Here is a 22,899-nt window from a genome sequence, read left to right on the forward strand (position 1 = left end):
CCAGCCTTGCTCCCCCGTACTGGAACACCCCAGGCCCCAGCCTTGCTCCCCCCATACTGGAACCCCCCGCCAAGGCCCCAGCCTTGCTCCCCCCGTACTGGAACCCCCCAGGCCCCAGCCCTGGAGAACATCTTGCCCTGGCCGCTCTGGAGCAGCAAACTGGGCGAGAAGTTCTGGGATCATGGAGACTCTGAGCAGCCGGCACTGCCTGGGGCTGAGGCCGAGGCCAGGCCACCAGGAAAGTGCCAGGATCGGCTAGCCGTGCCTGCCCTGGCAACGGGCTGGACGCAGGGGGAGTGCCCGTGGGCGCTTTGCTCTGATGTTCCGGGAACTGGGGTGGGGGCTCCGACGGGGGAAGCAGAGGGTCGATGACGTCATGCATCAGATCTTCAAAGAGCCTGACCCGCACCTCCCAGCAGCAGAGCAGAGTGCCAGCCCTGACTCAGACCCTGGGGCCTACTGCAGTGTGGCTCAGCCCGCAGGGCTTGTGTCCAGCCCAGGGGCTCAGGTGCTCCTCCTGGAGGCCGGCACAGAAGCCAAGCAGAGAGGGTGGTGGCCAGCCGGCGACCCCAGCAGATCGCCTGTCCTCCCCGTGAAGAACTGCCGGAGCATGGCACAGTGAGCCCCTCCCGGCCCAGCACCAACGGCCAGGCAGCAGGGGCGGGGACCCTGTGAACCCGGACCCCCAGGGCACCCCTGACCCACTCCTGCTCCCAGGGCCCCATCACACCGTTCCCAATGTGCCTGCCTTGGCCACAAATAACATCGGGTTCTCTCACAGGAGAAATCTGAGCTAGAGCCAAAGAAAAACTTCCCAGACACCCTTAGAGCTGGCTGTCATTGTGACGGCTGCAGGGCAGAAGTCACGCACAGCCCAGTGCCTCCCCCACCCCGACACGCTGTATAAGGCCAGCAGAGAGGGCCCCTGGAGCCTGGGCACTTGGCCTGCAGGACCCCACTCTGTCCACAACTCACCGAGGACGGGAGACCCGGCGGCACCTTCCGGACCTTCTTGGGCTGCGTGTCTGTGAGGAGCAAGAATGAGCGAGCTGGGTCTGCTGGCTCCTGCCCAGCCCATCCAGGGATGTGAAGGGCAGGGGTGGGGAAGAAGGGACCCCGAGCTTTCCTGGTAACCACACGACTGAAACGAGGTCTCAGGCCTAACCATACAGGTCTAAGGGCGTGTGGAACTGGGGTGGGGGGCCTGCAGTGGGGCGTCCCTCCCTGCACGTCCACAGTCACACCTCCCTGTCGTGGGCCCTGTGCCTGGCAGTTTCCCTCCTCGCTCAACTCAGGGACCCAAAATCTCAACTCGCCGGGCTTCTGCAGCGGCTCACAGATGCGCGGCCAACAGGGAGAGCGTGAGTCGCCAACACGTGTGGCCCAGTGGAGGTGGACCGTGCAATGCCCCATGTCGGGTTCTGGAACCCAGAGTCCTTCTCGTGGACTACCGAGCACCCTGGTTTTTGGAGTTCTGTGTTTTGTGGGTAACACTGCCATTTAAAATGCCCCCCAGCGCAGTGGGAGGTGTGGCTGGTGTTCCCAAGAGTGAGAAGGCCGTGCCGCTCGGCAGGGAAAACCCGTGTCAGGCCTGAGGCACAGCGTGGCACAGCCCACGGCAGACACTGGGAGAGGCGCGCCCGGGCAGGCACACGCGACGCAGGCCACAGGGCCCCCAGCTGGCAGGGGTGCCGAAGCCAGGAGCGCACATGACCCTGACCTGTGAGTTCCACCCGGGGCTGTGGGGACAGTGACTCTGCAGGACGCGGCACCGAGGGCACGTGCTCCTGTCTCTGTGACCTAGCTGCCCCCACCCCGGCGCCCCACTCACCGAGTGCGCTCTCCGCAGCTCTCCGCCGAGGGTGGCTGGGGTAGGAGTAATACTGGGAGCCGCCCTTGGTGCCTGAAGGGGACAGTGGCCCGGGGCTGCCGAGGGCCAGCTCGCTGGGCAGGAAGCCAGCCTGGGGGATGAGAGGGGGAGTTCATCAGAAGGGGCGGGACTGGCGTCCCGCCCAGCCCTGGTTCCCAGGCCCATTCGGCTGGAAAACACACAGTGCAAAGGCGGGGGCTGCTCAGACCCCCGTGAGGGGCGACAGGGACCCTCAGCGGGAGCGCCCTGCCTGCCCTGCTCGGACGTTTCTCTCATCGACGACCTCACCGAGCACAAGCCACACGGTTCCTTTCCTGAATAAAGACTGAGAAAGGAAACTTGCCAACAACCCTGCAGCCCCCCTCCAGGAGGCCAGGCGTCAAAGACACCTGCCGGGCTCACTCGGTGGGTACTTTTTTTTTTTTTTAAAGGTAAAAGGTTTAATTTTGCATATTTTAATTTGAAACAGGCTTCCTTTCCTCAAGAGCAGAAACAACTGGAGTCCAAGCCAGTTGTGCAGCTCGATTGAGTGGCAGTCCCGTGCCTCGACCTGCCCACCTGTAAAATGGGCACGGGCACTGTGGAGAGTGCGCCCTGAAGGCTCTCGTGCACAGGGCCTGTACCCAGCTGGCGCTCAGTCGCCACAAGTGCTACTGCTCGGGATGTGACACAGCACGCAGACAGGTGGCGCCTCCTGGGCTGAGGCCTAGCTGCACTGAGGAGTCACAGGGAGGGGGCAAGGGTGGCTGGCCACTGCCCACCTCTGCTGCAGCCTCTCAGCTGGCTCAGCACGGTGAGACCTTCACCTGTGCTGGGTGCCTGTGGGGTAGGCTGCTGGGGGGGGCGCAGAACCCTAGGGCCAGCCTGGGGGTAGTGGGGGCAGGACCTCAAAGCTACCAGGCTCACCTCAGTGTCCCCGTCTGTCTGCACTCAGGGGTGCGCATGTGTCTCTCAGGCCCCTCCAGCTGTGTATGGCAACCCCCAGCCTGGACCCCAGGTCTGGGAGCCATGGGGCGGGGGCCATGGTCTCCCCGGCATTCCCCTTGCCCTGTCCACACCCAGCCGGCTGGCCTGGCCCAGGGTGCGGTCCTACTGTAGCTGACCGGCACTCGGCTCAGCCACGGAACCGTCTGCGGATCAGACGACAACCCCGGGGGAAGGTGGTGGGGCAGACGAGTGACTGCAGCCCCCCACTCCACTCTCCAGGATCAGCAGACCCGGGGCCCTGGCCTCAGACTCAGGCCTCACCTGACTCAAGCCGCCAACACCCGCATCTCTCCCGAAGGCAGTATACGCGCTCCGCTCGCCGCCCTTGCCTGGAGGAGAAAAGACTCACTAGGAGCTGACCCCGGGGACGGCATGTCCCAACACGCTGACCCAGAGCCAGGCACCCGCCTGTATACAGTGGGCGCTCTATCAGCGGACAACACCAAGAGAACTTTGGTGGAATGCTAGTCTCCCTGTCAGCCTGGGGGACAATCAGGACCTGGGCCACTTTAAGCCAGCTGAAGCTTCGGCCCGGTGCTGAGTGTCCACCGTTACCAGCCTTGATGTGAGAAATGGCTTCAGATGCTCGGCCAACTGACTGGAATTACTATCAAACTAGAGGTTTATCATATAATTACAATTTTGGCCAAACTCTTGGAGCAGGTGCTGTGGGGCTGGGGGGAAACAGGGCTCCACAGGCTGTACTCCTAGTCCCGCCTCCCATGACCCCTCAGGGCAGGCAATGCTGGGCCCGTGGAAGGACCCGCAAACCAAGGCCTGGAGGTCGGGGGGGGGGTGCCCCGGTCCAGGGAGTAAGCAGCGGTGGGGGCGGGGGTGGTGCCTGCGCTTCCTTCCTCCCAGGGTCAGCGTGGGAAGCAAGGCTGGTCCGCCCAGCCACAGCTCTGGGCTTGGCCCAGGAAGGTGCCTTCCCCTCCCATACTCCCAGCACCCCTGCAAGAATGGGGTGTTGTGGTTCAGGCCCTGCACACAGTAGGCACCAAATAGGGCTTCCTGAGAGGCAGGATGAGGGTGGCAAGGAGAAAAAATGGAGGTTCCGTAAGGGGACCCTGTGGGCACAGAGAAGGTACCTAATCCGTGCACTGGGCCCGCACGTCAGGGATGAGAACACACGGGCCTCGCTGGGGAGCCAGACCAGGCTGGGGCCACAGCATGAAGCCGTGGTGAGGCCTGCACTGCGCCCACTTCCCTGCCAGCTCGCTGGGTGGGCCTGGGTGCCACGTGGAGGGCCTGCGACCCAGCTGGACTCTGGGCTCTGCTGACCGGGCCTTGCCGTGGGAAAGTGCCCACAGCAGGAAGAGACGGGAGGAAGGAACAGGCAGAGGGGAACCGGAGTCCCTGCAGGTGCATAGGCCACCCCAGGCCACACACGGGGTGGCCTTCACCCTCCTGGTCTGGGAAATGGGCACAAATTCCTGCCACACGTTTTGTACCTGGACAGTGCCCTTCCCTCCTCCTTTCCCGGGCACCACGCTGGCTGGCCTGCCCAGCTCCCACCATGCACCCAGTCCTGGGGACCCTCATAGCCACCCGTTCACATGGGCCCTCATGGTCCCAGAGGCTGAGCCTCTGCCGGCCCCCACAAGCCACAGAGCCCGCACAGGTCCCTTCATGCTGAGCCACAGTGCGCCCATGTGCAGGTGGGGGAGACTGTTGGGCCCTGGGAGCTAGGCAAGGCCTCGTGACCGGCCACACAGGAAGTGCTGTGAAGATCTCAGTCCTACAGTCAGGACACCAAGGCTCTAGAAGGGACAGTCCTCACCTGGGTCCCAGTGGGAGGGACTCAAGCCCAGGCCCCCGAATCCTGACTTTCGCGGCCGGCCTCAGAAGGGCCCTGCCCGGCTCTGACCACCTCCTTGAGTGGCCAGGACTTCTTGGGCAACAGGCCACAGCCACCTAATCCCCTGCTCCGGAAGAACCCGCCAAAGCGAAGGTGCCCTGAGCACGCTGGCCACACCCAGAGGACCACAGGGAGCATGGGGGGAGGGGACGGTGGCACGCAGACACTCACCTCCAAGTCCAGGGCCCAGGAATGTGGATGAAGAGAGGCTACCGTGGGGCTCATTGAAGTGCGTGCCGTCACCATAGGTCTGTGGAGGCGGATGGCTATGAGGGGTGCTGGGGAGATGAGCTCCAGGAGGCAGGCGTGCCCGTCAGTGCCCGAGTCAGGGCCTGAACCCACGTCTCTGGGCCCACAGCCCCAGGAGACCAGGCTGGCCTCTGACTTGCCCCCGTAAGCCTGTTTCCCATATACTCCCCCACCCCAGAGAGGGTAACCCAGGTCTTGGGCCTCACAGAGGCTCCTTACCCGGCTGGGGTCAAAGGAGGAGCTGTTCTGGTCGCCGGTGCCCCAGGAGCCCGAGCCGGGCCGGTCCTCCAGACCTGCAGGGCAACAGAAAGGAGTCAGGGTCACCCTCACCGCCACCTGCTCTGAGGCCAAGGGTGGCTCCCATCGGTTCAGGGAGAAGCCCTCCTTTGACTTAGCTGGTTTTCCGGGCCCTTCCTGACTCAGCCTGGTCCTGAAGCCTGTCTGGCCTTACCCAACCCTCGCTCTGCCCATATTTAAACTGCCAAGGGGGTGCCTAAGGGGGTGCCCAGCTGGCTCAGTCGGTGCAGCACGCAACTCTTGACCTCTGGATTGTAAGTTAGAGCCCTATGGTGGGTGTCCGTGTCACTTAAAAATAAAATCTTTTTTTTTTTTTTTTAAAGATTTTACTTATTCATTCACGAGAAAACAGAGAGGGAGGCAGAGGGAGAAGCAGGCTCCCCATAGAGCAGGGAGCCCAACGTGAGGCTCGATCCCAGGACCCTGGGATCATGACCTGAGCTGAAGACAGATGCTTCACTGACTAAGCTCCCCAGGTGCCCTAAAAACAAAATCTTTGAAAACAAAAGAAGACAACTGCCATTAGCGGGAAGCACCCAGACACCCTGGCACTGAGCATACCTTCAGGCCCACAGTTCAAAAAACGTCTTCCAGCTACCTCTGCCAGCAAACTCATACCCATCCATCAAAGCCCCAGCCACAAAGCCCACCCTGGGCAAAGTCCTCACTCTCAGAGCCTCCTCCCCCAGCATCTAGTTTCTCCCTCTGGTCCAGTCTTGACCACGAGGGACTGGGGCATCTGTACCAGGCTCAGTCCCTCCTGACCCAGTTGAGAAAGGTTCACGAGGGCACCGTGAAAGCTCTGATCTCAGGGCAGCAGGAGTCTCTCCCTTCCCACCACTGACAATTCAGGAGGCGGAACCACTCCTTCGTTGAAGTAACAGGACAGCTGCCACTGACTACCGTATAGGCCCAGGCTGGCAGCCCTTCGGGGTGAAGGGAGCCCCAGTTAGGAGAGGCCACAGCACAGCAGGGGTTAACCAGCTGGCAGCACATCTGGGTCTGGAGCCGTGGGGTGGGGCAGGGTGGAACCTTATCTCCCCCCACACTCCCAGGGGCCACCCAGGACTCCCTACCCAGCAGGCACAGAGCCTTCATGGGCCGGGGCTCTGACCCCATCCAGCGGCGGCAACAAGACCACGCGGCCTGACAAACACATGTGGGGCAGGCCCTGGGCCCCAGCCCGGCCCCAGCACCACTCCTGTCCTTGGTTTCCCTCCTCTGGAAACAGGAGGATGCACACGCCCCACTCTGCAGGACCCAAGCCAGGCTGGGGAGAGATGGGCTGAAGGGAGCTCTGCCCCCTCGGCTGCCCTGCGACCCCACACTGCTAGATTTTGGGATTCCAGCAAGAATCCTTCAGCCAGCCCACCCCCTCCCCCACCCCGCTCTTTTCCAGAAACTTCTTTCAAATTTCATCCTATTGCAATGCCTTTGTGTTAATCATCATCCCCCAAACTGGTGTTTAATGGCTCCCTGATTTGCATAATTGTGCATATTAATCCCTTAGCCTAATGAATATTCATACACATTTAGATTTTATTTTCTAATCAAAGATTTCCAACGTGACTGCAGTGGGGGGCAGTGGGGGGCTGCCTTAGCCAGGGGTGGGGGGGCCGCACCCAGCAGGGGCTCCTGTGGTCCCGGAGTCTATCCAGCACTTGCCACCAGGTTTGGGGACTGTACACTAGGGAACAGAGTGACCAGTGAGGCAGGGGTGACCTTGGGCAAAGTACCAGCAACCCAAGCCTCAGTTTCCCTCTACACCTACTTGCCTCTACCCCTCTCCTTCTGGAGCAGCCCCCACCCACTGTGGCCATGTATAACGTGACCCTGGAGGTGCCAGGACCCCACCACGGTGAGCAGGCCATATCTCAAGACCACAACAGACCATGTCTGAGGACAACTCCAACTGGGCGCCCGCAGCCCACCCCCTGCAGAGGCTGGCAGCTTGAAGCGCACCCCAGGGCCCGCTGTCCGGGGACTCGCACCCACAGGGACCCCACAGGCTCCCAGCAGAGGCAGCCAGGTCTGGCTCTGCCCTTTCTGGAGAAAGCCCTCACTGGCCCCCGGCCTCCCCTCCCCTCTCCTAGAGATGTCAAAACTAGGGACGGCTCCTCCCCCACCACCCCACTAACAGTTATTAACCCCCCCACCGATTAATCGTACATTTTAGTAACCCTTATGAATATTCATAACATTCCCTGCTCGTGTTCTAATTAAAATGTACTAATAGAATAAAGCACTGCTGTCAGAACATAATCTTTTTGTGCCTTTCTTCTTTAAAGCTTGATGTTTCGTGCTGGCGGCAGTGGTAAGAGCTGGCAGGGGCTGGCGGGAGGCGGCCTCAGGCCAGAAGTGGGAGCCAGGACAGAGCGGAGGGCAGAAGGTGCTCTCAGGGCTCACGCCTCGGAGCTCAAGTGCCGGCTGGAGTTGTGGGGAAGGAAGCCACCCACCTGCCCAGGTGGCTATGCGAATGGAGAACCAGGCTGCAGAGGGGACGGCACCACTGGCCCTCAACAAGGCCTGGTCCCGGCCGAGTCCCCTCCCCAGAGGGCCCTTACGCGAGGACATGGGGGCTGGGCTCGGGAAGGCCCCCAGCAGAGGCTGGTTGGGACCCAGTGTCCCCTGTCCTGTGGATTCCGCTGGGCCTGGGTTGGCAACCTGCAGCCGAAATGCCAAGCCAGCCCCCCCCCCCCCCNAACGCCCCGCCCCCCGCTTTGGTAAATCAAGTGTTATTGACATGACCACGCCCATCTGTTCCTGCAAAGACAGAACAGATGACTTGCTGGCCCTTTGTGGAAAAGCTCAGCCAACTCTAGCGGGAAGGAAGATTCCTGAAGCTGGTTACCCTGTACAAAGAAGTCTGACCGACAGACTTGGGTACCAGGGCTGGGCCTACGGTGTGGGGCAGGTAAAACCAGGTGTCAGGAAGGAGCCCGGCTCTGTGAGCGCCCCCTCACCCTGGGGCCCAGGCTAGATCCCCAGAGCTGCCAGCCTGCCCGCGCTCCCTCCCCCGGCCTGGCCCACCGGTCAGAGCCCGCCTTCCCTGGCCCCTCCGCTACATCCCTGGGTTGTCCCGAAGCAGTGTCCCCCCACCCGCGGGTTTCCTGCCCACACTCCAGGCTCAGGGGGCTTGATGAAGTTTTCCAAAGCAAAACCTGGCTCTGCCCCACCAGCAGTCCCCATGGATCCCCACTACCCTCAGGGCAGAGACCAGATCCCTCTCCAACCACCTTTCTCCCCCCAGCCCCAACCCGTGAGCGGACCCCCACCCACATGCCCACCCAAGTCCCGCCCTGTTGGTCCCCACACCACAGGTCTTCACCCTCCTTCAGGGAGGTTGCCTTGCTGTCCCCTCGCAGCCCGGGGTCCCCCATGTATCCCTAGCATTGCCCACACAGGGCTGGCCCCCCACAGACGGCCTCGGCGACGTCCGTGCCTCGCGTCCTCGATGCACCCGCCACTGATGAACCCGAAAGCAAGGGCACGTCCGCGGTGCCGCACCGTCCGCCTGCCCTGTCCCAGCCACGTGCGGCCACCCCCACCGCCACGGCTAGCACGGATCCTGCACGACTTCTAATACACGCAAACGCAGACGACCGCACGTGGCTCGTGGCTGTAGTGCTGGACAGCGTGCCCCAGACCCTAACGACCGCACCAACACCGCAGCTACCGGGATGGCACCTGGCACAAGTTAGCGACATCTAACGACGACCGCTTGGCAAGCGCTCACAGACCTCTTCTCTTCTTGCACTTTACCAAGCAGGTGAGCTTTCCCTCTGGCTCTCCCCTCTCACAATTAAAATCGCCCCAAACCGTGGGGGCTCGTCAGGCAGCCCTGCCTGGGTGCGGCCCCGGGGGTCTCGTGGGGCAGCGACACGGACACCAGTTTGGATTTGGGGTCAGCCCCTCCTCGGCTGGGCTGTGGGCTCTGACAGGGGAGGACTCTCTTCCTGGGATTTTGGGGGTTAACTTATTTTTTAAGATTTATTTGAGGGGGAGGGGCAGAGAGACACTCTGGAGCAGAGGCAGTGCTGAGCGTGGAACCTGACGTGGGGCTCGATCCCATGACCTGGAGATCATGACCTGAGCCGAAACCAAGAGTCAACTACTCAACTGAGCCACCCAGGTGCCCTGGGGATCGACTTTTAAATTCCTATATTATTTCAAAACTGGGGGGGGGGGGAGATGCAAGCGGCACACCAGGCCGTGCCCTGAACCCAGCCTCACTCAGCCTCCATATTTCCGTCCCTCTGCTTTATCCTCTGCCTTCTGTTCATGCACAAAAACATTTCCTTTTCTGGCCTGCGTAACTTCAAATTTTAGTAAGTTCTCCGGGGTTGGCCACAGTCAGAACAGCCCCCCCCCCCTTTTCTGAAAAGGATCAGAAGTGGGTTAGAGAACATCGCCAGCAGGACGGGAGACCAGCGGCTCACACACGCCACGGGCAGGTGCAGGACTGGCCCCGAGCCCTCGCTGTCTCCGTCCCTGCGTGTGGGGGCAGTAAGCTGCCCGCCCCGCACAACCCGAGAGCAAGCAGACTGGAGACAGAAGAGGAAGTGAGTAGAGGCCACACCCCACCCTTTCTAAGAGCAGGAGGACCCCCAAACCTGGGGCTTCGCTGGTGGCACAGCCAGCCTCTTCTAAGATGGGTCCCCCAAATACATGGTAATTCACAGAGAAACAGGCCCACCCAGCTACAGAAGCTACCCTCCGCCCCCCTCCTGCGGATTTCAGGAAGACCCTCATCCTGCTTCAGGCAACGTATGGGGATGGGAGAGCCCGCCCCAGTATGAGCTCCGAAGCCAACGTGGGGCCTCGTGCAAGGAGCACACAGAACAGAAACACACGTGGGACACCAAAGATGGACTGAGACTCTGGACTTAGGGTTTATCCCAGCAAACAGACCATCTAAGGCAGCAAGCACTGAGCACCCTCCAGGAAGTCACAGAGTGTGTGTGTGGGGGGGGTTCTGGAGTAGAAGAGATTTCAGAGAGAAAAAGTGAGAAAGCAGGAAAAAGCAGGCAATGTGCTGACCCCACAGACCCACAGGAGGCTTTGAAGGGCAGCAGCTGAGGCAGCGGTGGGAGCTCCAGGCCACCCCCACCCCCGCCCGTGGAGACCGACGGAGCTCGGGGCCGAGGCACAGACCCAGCCTGAAACCACACCCTGCAGAGCTGACTGTGCATGCCTGAGCCGTGGACCCCCAGAGCCCGCTGAGAACCTGAGAAAAATGAATGAAAACGCAAAGAAGGGGATGAGACACACAGACACACGTGCGCGCGCGGGACCCTGAAGTCTTGAATGGATGAGGGGGCTCGGCTCAGCTCGGCCAGAGAGGGAGAAGGGAGGCAGGCGGGCCAGGAGCCCTCCCAAAGCCCGTGGCGAGCACCACCCATGTCGGCTTGCTGGTGCGAGACCACCACACGGAGACCGGGAGCAAGAGCACTTGGGCTGGCGAGCCACACGCACGGAACCCTTGCAGCAGCAGCGGTCCTCCCATTCTGCAGACGGGGAAGCAGTGGAGGGGACAGGCGAGGTCACCTGCCCGGGGCCCCTCAGGAACCACTGGGCTCAGATGCTCACGAAAAGAAACCACGTTTTCCACAAGGGGCGATCTACTCATACCACTTATGCGGGGGGGGCTCATCCCTGTGCTCTCCTGCAGGAAGGGGACGTCTAATTTCCCTTTGGGGCTGGAAAAGCCAGGAACAGGAAGCTCACACACGTTATTTAAAACCATGAGAATAACCCCCAGCAGAGCTGCAGACCAGCACAGACGTGCCAAACACAGTCAGGGAAACACTCACCTGACACGAGGAGGCCAGGAGGAAGCAAAAGACGGCAGTCAATCTCCTGAACTCTGAAAGCCTGGCACCGGCAGAACACAGCCCTGGCCGAGCACCCTGGGGGCCACGCACGCACCGGCCACTACGCAGACACACCACGCAACACAAGTGAGAGGGACTTGGAACGCTCGCATCCAAGTCCCAGTGCGAGGGATGAGCCTTTGCTGAGGACAAGCTGGACCGAGAGAGACAAACTCGCTGACCGGAGCCCTGTGAGCCCCGTAACCCGGCGTGCCCCCCCCCACGCACAAGCCATGGGGGGCACGTGCACAGACCCACAAACACGCTTGTGGAGAAAGGGGCGCTGCTCTTGGTCCCTGACACGGAACATGAACGCAGCTGCACAGGAGACACAGACCTCACGGCTCCACGTCCCGCTGCACCTCCAGGACGCGTGCACGTCAGCAGAGTGGGCCCCACTGTGGCGAGGGCGGGGGCTCTGGGTCTTCGCAACGGGGCGGACTCTTCCGCGCCCGGACTCTGCACCGGGGACCTTGACATGAAACGGTCAAGGGACAGACGCTCGCCCCAGCCTGGAAATCAGAATTCTCCAAAGGAACTTGACAAGAATGTTTTTTAAGAGAAAGCACCAAGTATCTCTAGAAAATAAGGGAAGTGCATGTTACTATGGCCACCGGACCCCGCGGAACGCCAACTCCAACAGAAAAGTGTGACCTGCGACACCAGGCCCCAAAACGGGAGGTCGATAAGCGTGTCAGCCCTCAGTCCAAAGTCAAACACAGACCAACAAACACAAGTTTGAAAGGAGTTGGGGAGAGAAGAGCAGTTTGATGGACGAATGTCGGTTTGACAGTGACGCCTGTTCCTCGTAAGAAAAATCAATAAAAGAGATCAGAGGCAGCTGAATCAAGGACATAGAACAGAAAGAAAAAGCCACTAGACTCAGAACCGAGGCGTGGCCTCAGCCTCCTGACAAACGGGGACAGGCGACTCTGGAAGCCGCTAAGGTGCACGCCAGCCACGCCACGGTGTGTCCGAAGCGAAGATTTTCTCCTAAGACAACGCCAGAGTTGACAAGAGGCACAGAATCCCAAAAGGAATCACTGCAGGAAGAAAGGGGCTCAAATGCAAACAGGGAGGCGGCCGGCTCCCCAGCAACAGGGCCAGTCCCGTGCGGCAGAAACCAGTCCCAGAGCCCAGTTCCGGAGCCCAGCAGACGTCACCGACAGACGCCTCGGCCCACGCGGCTCAGGACCACGGGCAAAGCACCGGGCCCATGGCGCACAGATCACACCTGGGGACAGCACGGGACGTGGCAGAGAAGGAAAACCAAGACCACGCTTGCTGTGGACGCCACATGGGACCAGAGGGAGGTGCCCCCCACCCCCCCAGCGCGATAAACACCTACGTGAGGACAGACCTCCAGGTGACCCCCCATGTCAGGCCGGGTCCTGCTGACGAGCCCGAAAAGCCCAGGAGCACGTGCCTGGGGTTCTAGAAATGCCCGCCACTGTGAAAAGGTGCACGGTGGCTGCACTGGGACACGGGAGATGAGGGGCCCAAGGATGGCTGGACAGGTCAGCTAGAAAACCAAACCAAGGAAGGAATACAAACAGGGAAGGGATGTCAGGAGGCAAGCAAGACGAGGACGGTCCCCAAACCACAGCACGGAAACTTCTCGAGTACCTGCACCACCCTCCCCGGAGAACACGGGACAGAACAAAATGGAGCCATAAAGAGCCAAGTGCCTCCTACGTCAGTTTCCAAAGTTCCTCCTCAAAGCTGTACGGGTCAAGAGAGAGAAGCTGAACAGGGGAAAAACCGGGTTCTGACCTCAGGAAACAGTGCGGTGGAGATGGACGGTTCCTCCCGCAGTCAGCTATGAAGTCGACCCCATATCACATCCCAACAGGTTTCCCTTCGGGGCGGCGCGTGCTGCGTCTCCCCAAGATCACGACACAGAATCTGCGTGTATGAACGTGTGGTGGACCCTGCGAGGGCAGTGGGGGCAGGACCAGGGCACACCACAAGGCGCAGCAACTACCACCGCGGGCACTGAGGCGGGAACGGACAGAAAGGCGATGGGAGGACACAGCAGCTCGGGCCACCTGGCACCCAAGGAAGCAGTCTCCAAACCGCCTGCGCGCATCCCGGGCGCGACTCTGCTGCTCTCGTGCCCCTAACGCAGACAGACACACTTGCTCCTGGCGCTCTCTGTCCCGACGGCGCTCTCTGTCCTGACGCACCCGATCCTTCCCCAAGCACAGCTGCACGCGCAGCTCGGGCTGCATCTCCGCGCTCCGAGCGTCCGCATCACGGCTGCGTCCAGTCCACTCCGCTGGCTGCGCTGATCCTGGCTCTCACCCAAGTGCATGAACAGGAATTCCGAGATTTCCGAACGCTCAGGCTTTTGACTTCGTTCTACTCTTTGGTCTTTTCTTTCTAGTTTTACCGCACTGTTCTCACGGGAGACAGCTCCTCGAGTCCTGTTTTCTCTCGCGTTAGAAGTTTTCACGGTCACCACTATGCAGGCCGGTTTCATAAAGGGGGTGTGGCCTCTCACGGACACGTGCTTCTACGGAGGACAGGCGCCCCCCAGAGTCACCCGGAAACTGTTACAGGCCCCCTCCCAGCCTTTCCAACAGAGCTCAGGTGCAGCCCCACAGGTGAGCCCAAGCGGTGCGCTTGGCCAGAACTGCTGTCAGCTCAATCTTGATCACTTCGCAGTCAAGATTCTCTCCCTCCCACTTCTCGGGTCTCTGCTCTGTCAAGGACTGCCAGCGCACGCTGCTCTGCCTCCTGCATCTTTTCCCACATACTCCTCACTCCTCAACCTGACGTAACAAGAAGCACATCTGCACTGCTGAATGAACTGTGTCATCTGATTCCTAAGGGATTTTCAGAAATGGCACCAAGGCTAGAATGCCATAAATGAAAAAATCTGACAACATAAAAATTTAATCTGCGAAACACTGAGACCAATTAAAAATCTCCATCATTAACAAATTATAAGTTAGGAAGTAAACTCCAACATAGATCACAAAAGACTAACATCCTTCCTATGTAAAGAGTGCTTGCAAATCAATAAGAGCAACAGAAGATAGGGGTAAAGAACACCACAGGAAGCAGCATCAGGGAGTTACTTGAGATGATTATTAAACTCACTGTAAGTGCAACGAGAATGATAAATCTTGCTTATTTCACCAACCTATGAGGACCGAAGACTCAAATGATCCAGGCTTGGTGCCTGGAAAACAGCGCTCGAGAAATATTTTTTTTTTTTTAAAGATTTTATTTATTCGACAGGGATAGAGACAGCCAGCGAGAGAGGAAACACAAGCAGGGGGAGTGGGAGAGGAAGAAGCAGGCTCATAGCAGAGGAGCCCGATGTGGGGCTCGATCCCATAACGCCGGGATCACGCCCTGAGCTGAAGGCAGACGCTTAACCGCTGTGCCAGCCAGGCACCCCTCGAGAAATATTAAAGTAAATCGTGGTTGACAAATAGTATTGCCACTGTTAAAAGTTTCATTGGGCAGGAAAGAAAAAATACTAGTGATAGAGCTGATAAAACCAACAAACGGATGGTCTCCAAGAATTCTGCTCAGTGAGAAAAGCTAATCTTGGAAGGTGACACAATCTCACACAGCTTCACGTATTCTCGACATTCTCAACATGACGAAACTGTAGGGCTGGACAACAGCCAGTTGGTGCCCCCAGGGGTGAAGGGTGGCAGGTGAGTGTGGCTCTGAGGCAGCAGGCAATGAGAGCAGCTCTGCACCTGGACTGTGGCAGTGGGCTACTGGTGCTCCATGCGGGATAACAGTGTGCAGAACCCCTCCCCACGCACACATGAGCTAACACAAGCCCATATGGAGTGCATGTGACACAGGAAAGGTCTGGCTCTCTCGTCTGGATGGTACCAAGGGCGGCTTCCATGCTATGGGCGTGCAGGGGGTCACCACTGGAGGAGGGGTGCACTCGACCTCCCTCTACGGGTCTTTGCAACTTCCTGTCAATCTATGATGATTCCAAGGAAGTCGATCATTCCAAAGAGGGGTGGGGGCGGGGGGGAGGCTCAAGATAGTAACGGAAAACTCATCAAAAAAGAACTCATGGCCAATGAACTTTTCAAAATGCGACCACCCGTCGTGAGTGACATAAATGCCCCCTTGACACGGCACATTCCTTGTCACCCATCAAGTGGAAGGAGAAGTCTGAAGACCTGTGCTGGAGAAGGGGCCAGGCCCGGGGGGCGTGCTCGCGGGGAGTCTGGCTCCACGGGACACGCGTGCCGGCCGGTGCTGACGCGGCCTTCGACAGAGTCCTAACTGTAGGAGTTTCACCCTGAGCCTGTTATGTTCTGCTAGCGAGAAAGCTGCTGAGAAACGATCAATAGGAGAGGTGTCCTTTGCCCCGTCCATACGCTGTTCCTGGTGTCCGGGGCAGCCTCGTACCCCACAGCGGGGACCAGACGACACGCTATCACAGGGCTCCGGGCCTCCGGGTTTCCCGAGAGAGGCAATGGGCAAGCCCTCTGCTCTCGAGTGTTGTCCACTCCAGACACAAGCAGAGCACCTCCACCTCAAGGGACCCCGCGTCCCCACGGGCCACCTCGGAAGCAGACGGCCCGGGCAGACCTCCACGCCACTCAGTCAGAGCGGACCGACAGAACGGACCACAGAGGACAGGCTGACTCAGGCGACGTGAAAGGACCACCAGGCAGACCAGACTGGAGGAGGCGCGAGGCCGGTGGGCCCCGCGAGCATCCGTGAGCCCCCGGCAAGCACACACGACCAGCTGAAGGAGGGTGAGCTGTCTCACTCGGAGACGGACGGACCCTCCCTGGGGCCACCTGCTGACGGACCAGCAGCCTGTCCCCTTCCTGGCGCCTCCAGCTCCACCAGGGAAAAGGTGGGGAAGGGAGCTCAGAGCAGGGAGAACCCACGAAGGGGCCAAGCCCAGGTCCCACGGCTCCCAGGTGTGGGACTGGTGACCTCAAGGCAGGGCCAGGAGGGCTCCACCGAGACCCGCCCACACCTCCAGTTTACAAAGTACTCACACCCACGGACTCGCTGAATCATCTGGCCACGGGCACACGCCCTTTTACAGATGAAGAAACTGAGGCTCAGTCATGCCACCGACACAGGTGATACAGTGTCTTGTGCCTGGAGTGGCAGCTAGGAGGGGCCCTTTAGCTCCGGTCTCAGGGCTCCCGGTCCCAGATCCCCAGCCACACCAGGCTCAGGCTGGGGTTAACGGCTTGAACTGAACTGGGTGAGGGGGCCCCTGGCTGCATACCCAGAACAGGGGTCTCCCAGGCTGGAACAACCACACCCTGTCCCCAGCCAAAGTGGTCAGGGCAGGGCCGGAAGTGGGCAACTTGGAGGGGCCCCTCCCCCAGGAACTGTGGCTTCAATGACTCGGGACTGCTGGCCCTAAGTGGACACCAGAGAAGGGAAGACAGCCTGGGACAGAGGCCCAGGGAGAGACAAGGGAGAGACAAGGGAATGCCTGTGCCATCTCCTCCAAGAAGACCCCCTGGGCCTGACACTCTGCCCAACCCAGAGGAAGGGTAGCACCCCAGCTCCTGGGAGACATTTCTAAGGGGAGGGAGCAGGATGGCCTGCGGGGATTTCCACAGCTCAGAGAAGACTCTGTCCAGCCATACGGCCACTTCCTCAGGAAGGGGAAGGCCAGCATGGGGGGGGCAGACATGACACAATGTCCCTCCCCTTGTGGGGGTTCCTAAGCACAACCCACCCCTGAAAACCCCCTCCTCCTCCAGCCAGAACACACTGGATATCTCAATGAAATTCACAGACAACGCCAAGAAAGAACCTTCCATCCCAAATCCCAGAGTCACAGAAGGACACACACCCAATCCTAAGACCCCTCAAAGATGCCAAAACCCACAGAGTGGCAGAAGATCCTGGTCTCCTTGAGGGTCTCCCCCAAATCCCACCAACAATCAGGGTGGACTCCCCAATGTACGCAATGCACCCCTCTCTGCCCACAGCTCTCCAGGGCTCCCATCTTCCTGGGGTAAAAGCCCAAGTGCTCCCAAGACCCCAAGGCCCTGCATGACCTTCCTCATTCCTCTCTGTGCTCCCCTCCCCCCTCTCGCTCACTCTGCTCCAGGCACACTGCTCCTCCTTGCTCTTCCTCTAACACATCAGGCCCGGTCCTGCCCCAGGACTTTTGCACAGCCTGTGCCCTTCACCTTGAACCCCCCTCAGGTCTCTGCTCAAACAGTACCTACTTGGAGACCGTCCCTGACCACCTTGGCTCTTTGTGAAGGCCTCCTCCCTGCTGCTCTGCTGCCTGACCTTTGTGGTATGTTCCTTCAGCAGGAAAGAACGGTCCGTCCTCCCCCGGCCATGTCACGGGCCCTCAGTGCCCAGTAGGGTGACCAACTCATCCAGATTTGCCAAGGACATTCCTAGTTTGGGGGCGCCTGGGTGGCTCAGTCGTTAAGCGTCTGCATTTGGCTCAGGGTGTGCTCCCAGGGTTCTGGGATCGAGACCCACATCGGGCTCCTCCGCTGGGAGCCTGCTTCTTCCTCTCCCACTCCCCCTGCTTGTGTTCCCTCTCTCGCTCGCTGTCTTTATGTCAAATAAATAAATAAAATCTTTAAAAAAAAAAAAATTCCTAGTTTGAATGCTCAAAATCCCAGATCCTGGGAACACCCCTGGGTCCTCAGCAGGGTGGCCAGCCACCCCAGTGTTGGGTCCTGTATGTAATACTCCTGTAATATATACTTGAAAAAAACAGCCAGAAGCTAGGCCTCTCCCCGGACTTATAAGAGGGGCAAGATTTAGCAAGGGGCTGATTCCAGTAACTCCTGGGCCTCAACTTCCCACTTAAACTGGAGACCCAGGGCCTCACGGGGGCCATGGGGACCTGGGAGGCTTGAGTCCCCTCCTCACATGTGCCCCATTGTGAGTAACATAGACCCCCCGGCCCCAGGCCTCTCGCCCCCTGCCCTACTTGGCGTCCTCTCCGAGTGGCTCTGGCGCTTCAGCCCGCCCTGCGCTGCCCAGCCCACCCGCTGCCCCAAGCCACGGGATCCTACCTGAGCCTCCGAACTGGGCGCCAGCCAGGGAGGTGGGCCGGCCCTTGCCGTTGGCCACCGGCAGGGGGAACATCTGTGGGAAGAGAGAGAGGGGAGTGTGGGAGCCAGGACACAGCTCTGCCCGGGGGCCCGTCCCGTCGGAGAGCCCAGGCAGGAAAAGCAGATGAGAGCCCAAGGGGCACACAGGGAAAGCACGGCCTGCTGCCAGCAATGGGACTTCTGGCAGAATTTAAACACTCTGCTGGAGGATGCCTGGCTGGCTCCGACGGCGGAACGGGCAACTTCTCATCTTGGGGTCGTGAGTTTGAGCCCCACACTGGGTGCAGAGTTTAAATAATAATAATCTTAAAAAAAAAAAAAAGTCTGTTTGCGGCCAGAATAACCGATTTCAGCGCTGTAAACCTTTTAGCTGCTCTCAAAAGCGATACAAAGTTGTCCTTAAATTTCAGCTTTAAAAAGTTGGAATATTGCTCCCGGAGCCCAGCAGCAAGGGTGAGCTAAGCACAGGCCTTTCCCCAGGCCAGAGTCCCCTCCTGTCCTATGTGCCCCTGACCCTGAGCCACAGGCATGTGGGGAGGAAAGCTCCGCCCAGCCACTGGGATGGGAGGGGGGTGACGTGGGTCATGTCCCCCACATGCCAGGCTCTGTATTCAGTGGCTGCCTGGGGGCCCTCATCACACCTGCCCCCAGGAGAAAGTGAGGCCCAGAATGCCAGGAAGCTGGAGGAACCTGGGAAAGGCTGTGCCCTCCCCCAACAGGTGACTGGCTGGTTCTTCTGGGCACCGCATGGGACAACCGCCCCCCCCCCCGCCGGGTTTTCCCAAACCCACCCTGTTAAGTCCCTCAGGATTAAACAGCTTAGCAGCATTAGCCAAGAAAACCCAACATCAACAAACCCTTTTGCCACACAAAACAAAACACGTCCCTGCCCCCAGAGTCTAGGTTTATAGATTCCATCTAGGGCCCAAGTGATTAAAGTGGTGGGAATCGGGGCCAGGAGGCTCAGTGCAGAGCTGCTGACACCCCCAGCCCCCAATCTACTCCACTCAGCCAGGAGATGAGGGCACAGGGCCTGTGGGCAGGACTCTCAGGCAGCGTCACAAGCCCCGGGACAGCCCCAGGAAGTGGGGCCCTGTCTCCACGCCCTGTTCTACAAGAGGGAAACAGAGGCCATGTGCTCACCTGGCCCTAGCAGGCGGGGCAGCAGGGGCTCATGGGAGGCGAGTGGAGCCTGGCGGGAAGCAGGTTCTCACTGGGTCTGCACCTCCCGCTTGGGGGCGTGGCTGTGCTCATTCAACTGGCCCAGCCTCCCCAGGGCCCTGTTCTCCCACATAGGGTCCTGTTCCATTGGGGACACGGAGGCCTATACCAACTGGACCCCAGGCCCAAGGGGGTCAACAGCTAAGCCCCTGGGGTGTGGGGACCCCATTCCAAGTCTTTGTTTTGTCTCCTAGAGTACCAGGGGCTACGCTGACATCTCGTATCTGCCACAAGGGGTACTGGGCCCTGTCAGCCCTGACACGCCCCCTCATACCCTGTAGTCTCAGTCTTCTCTTCTGTGAAATGGGCTCAGGGCCCTGCCCACACAGGACACTGAAAGCCAATCACGAAACTGTCCCCCACTGCTCGGAGCCCAAGTGCCCTCTATGCCCCGATGAGCTTCCTTTCTAATAGAGGAGACTCAAGGCCTGGCAGGGGCAGCGGTTAACGCCACAGTTTAGCTGTTCCTTCGTGTTGCTCTGACAGTCACCTGTTCCGCTGCAGGAACCTGGCCCCTGCAAGCACTTCCCTTCCAAATCTCTTCTCAGTCTAAAACCAAGTGGATTTCCAAGTGGATTTAAGAAACAAACCCACTCGGAGAGGTTTCTCCGGGGCAGGCTGGAGGGAGCAGATACAAGGAGACGAAGAAGTGACGGGAGAGGAGGCAGGGACTCTCTCTGCGCCCTGTGACCTGCTCAGGCCTCTCTCCTTGTAAGAACAAGGACGGTGAATGGAAATCCAGCTCCAAGTTCACCCTGAGGGAAGACACAGGACACCTTACCCTCGGCCTCAATTTCCTCATCTGTGAAACGGGTCACTGGTTCGGGCTGGGGCGGATGAGATGTTCAGACCCACCACACAGAAGAGGTGAGGGAATGAGGGGCTCAAGGCTCCTGGACAAAAGAGGTGAAGGGACCAGGTCTGACCCTGTGCCCACCCCCCCACCCCTACCCTGTCTGTTCCGGCTCAGTAATCTGTGACCTGTCAGTTTAACAAAAAAAACAACCGAGCCGCACTCTGGGTTACTCAGCCGGGGAAGCAAAAATAAAATGGGGCTTAAAAATGGCTCAAAAATACCAGTATGGCCCTTCCGGAGCCGGAGCCCTCTGTCCCGTGGGCTGTGTTTTTCCACAGGATGGCTGGTGTCGTTTCGGTTTGGGGACTTTTGTTTTCGACAGGCCTCAGTGGCCTGGGGCTCGTCCTGGTGGAGGGTGAAATTCAGACTGAAAGTACCTCCTCCAACCTGTTTCAAATCAAAATAGTGCTTCCTGGCGGAAGAGCGGGAGCAGGACTTAGGGAAGCATCCACGGGCAGGCTGCAGAGGTTCAGAGAACACACGGGTCACCTGACACTGGTGACAGATGACCCACCGCACAGATGAGCATGCTGAGGCCCCCTGCTCCTGGCACCCGAGGGGAGCTCTGGCTCCCAGCCCCTCGGGGCCTGGCAGAGCTGCGTGATGCCTGGGAGCTCCGTCCAGCCAGGCGTGAGCCGGGCATTCCAGGGCCACCAGACTGCCACCCGGGCCTGCCTCGCCACCACGGAGCAAAAGCAGCCACGGTAGTGAGAATGGCAGCTACCACCAAGTCAGAGTATTTCCTCCAGGCCCTGCTGCCCAGGGATTCCCACACTCCCCAGATCTCCTACGGCCTCCTGCCCGGGGCCCCCACTCCTGACCATCCATCACGCTGGCCGCCATGTGGCTGAATAACTGAGGTGGCAGACCTCACTCTCAGGCCCCACGCCAGTCATCTTGGTGCTCAGTGCCCCCCCCCCCATTTTTCCTCCTTTTGTACCCACACAGAAATGAATGACCCTGATCATACCCATTTTCCAGATCACGAGGCCAAGGCCACTGCTGGCCCACAGCCCATGCACCCCCACCACACCCCAAATCCTCCAGCTCCCCTCCCACCGGGGACCCCTCCACCCACCCAAGTTTGAGGTCTGGCTCTGGGCTTTTGAGGTATTTCTGGCAGATGCTTCTGCCCCAGGAAACCTGGGGCTGCAGGCCCACACAGAGTCAGGCCGGGAGCGTGGGAAGGCGGTGCCCTGGCTTACCATGCTGAAGTCCAGGAGATCACTGAGCTCCTTGTCTGTGCCCACGGGCGCCATCCTCTGTGGCTGGTTCATTCTCCAGGGCCCAGGGTGGGCACCTCAAGCCTAGGGATGGCCCTGCAGAGGAGGGAACAGACACACGGGAAGATGGAAAGCAAAGAAGAGATCTGAGTGACTATGGCAGAGGCGGACAGATGGGGAGTGGGGGAGCTGTTTAAAAAGCCCTTCTTCTAAGGGCCCCCGAGGGCTTGGGTCTTCCCAGAAAGAGCCCCTTCCTGACCCTGGGGTAGGGGGCAGGGCAGCCAGGACTCCCTGGTTTGGGCCCCTGGAGACCTCTCCCCAGAGCCCTCAGGGAGTTTGAACAAGGGCTGGGGGGGGAGTCTGCAAATATATATTCTCTAAACTCCCTCCGAAACCACCAGGCAATTAGATTGCAAATTTTAAACTGGAAGGAGGGTGGGAGAGGTCCTTTCCCCAATTCGCCAGAACCCCCCCTCCCCCCCCAAGGTTGCCACCGCCAGGAAAAGGGGAGGGCAGTCCAGGCCCCATCCCAAGGAAAATTTTGTGACCCCAGCCCCCCAACAGCTGTCACAGCGTGCTGAAAACCAGGTCACCCCCAAATTCAAAGCTAAAAACAATCTTCAATAAAAAGGCACAACCACCTTCCCCGATTCACGACTAAAAGGGGGTTGGGTGCCCGGTGTAGGGACCCACCTACAAAGCTCTCCTCCACCCTTAACCTCCTCCCCCCCCACAAAAAAAAAAAAAAAACTAAACTCAGAAAAACAAAAAAACAAAAAACAAAAAACACTAGATTGTTTTATTGTCACGATGTATCCGGGAATTATTTTTTAGCAACTTTGAAAACATCCCTTGCCTCCCGCTCCGGGGGGGGGGGGGGTCCCCAAACCAGGGTTTCCCCCGCACGGCCCCAGGGGCCTCCATTCTAGAGCGCGGGTGGAGCTCACCTGCCTGGCCCTATTTCCCCCACCCCCAGGAGAGGGAGCGGAGCGCGCAGCCCCTCCGGCTTTGGTCCCGGGCTCTCCTGGCGGGGGCGGCCCCAGACACACCGCGGAGGCTGCGGGGCGGAGGGGGTTCCAGGGTCCAGGGAGACCCCGCTTCGGAAGCCGAGAAACCCCCGCTTTGTTTGCCAACTCAGGACGAGGTGTGAAACGGCTGCCCCGGCGCCCCCTCCCCCGCCAGGTCTTTTCTTTCTCGGAGGGCGTGTGAAACTGACTTTGTTGAGGAGTACGAAACCGCACTTTTTTGTGGGGCGGTTGAAACCGATTTCAAGGCAGACCTGCGGGGGGCTGGAAACTTGTGGGGTGTCGCAGGACTCTGGGGGATTGGAAGCGGCCTCGGAAGGAGGGGGAGGCGCTGCGAGCGGCCAGGGGCCCGCCGCCCTCCCTGCGGGCCGGCCAGGGAGGCCCGGGG

General features: G+C 59.7%; 1 protein-coding gene across 17 annotated transcripts in view; it reads right to left on the reverse strand.

Annotated features, from left to right (window-relative positions):
* Positions 1–22,780, reverse strand: part of TCF3 (transcription factor 3) — a 32,792-nt gene extending 10,012 nt beyond the window's left edge. For 4 of the 17 annotated variants that reach the window (XM_034657404.1, XM_034657403.1, XM_034657402.1 and 1 more), the window contains exons 1-7: positions 21,469–21,944; positions 18,148–18,220; positions 5,184–5,257; positions 4,887–4,965; positions 3,119–3,186; positions 1,832–1,961; positions 976–1,025 (exon numbers count right to left, since the gene is read on the reverse strand). In XM_034657404.1, the coding sequence (XP_034513295.1) occupies positions 976–1,025; positions 1,832–1,961; positions 3,119–3,186; positions 4,887–4,965; positions 5,184–5,257; positions 18,148–18,220; positions 21,469–21,540 (546 nt within the window). In that variant the 5' untranslated portion in view covers positions 21,541–21,944. Of the gene's footprint in view, positions 1–975; positions 1,026–1,831; positions 1,962–3,118; positions 3,187–4,886; positions 4,966–5,183; positions 5,258–18,147; positions 18,221–20,188; positions 20,225–21,468; positions 21,945–22,433 lie in introns of those variants that run through there. The other 13 variants (XM_034657394.1, XM_034657407.1, XM_034657406.1 and 10 more) reach the window with 8 other exon arrangements.
* Positions 22,781–22,899: the final 119 nt, after the last annotated feature.

Source organism: Ailuropoda melanoleuca, chromosome 4, assembly GCF_002007445.2.
Source record: "Ailuropoda melanoleuca isolate Jingjing chromosome 4, ASM200744v2, whole genome shotgun sequence".
Lineage (NCBI taxonomy): Eukaryota > Metazoa > Chordata > Mammalia > Carnivora > Ursidae > Ailuropoda > Ailuropoda melanoleuca.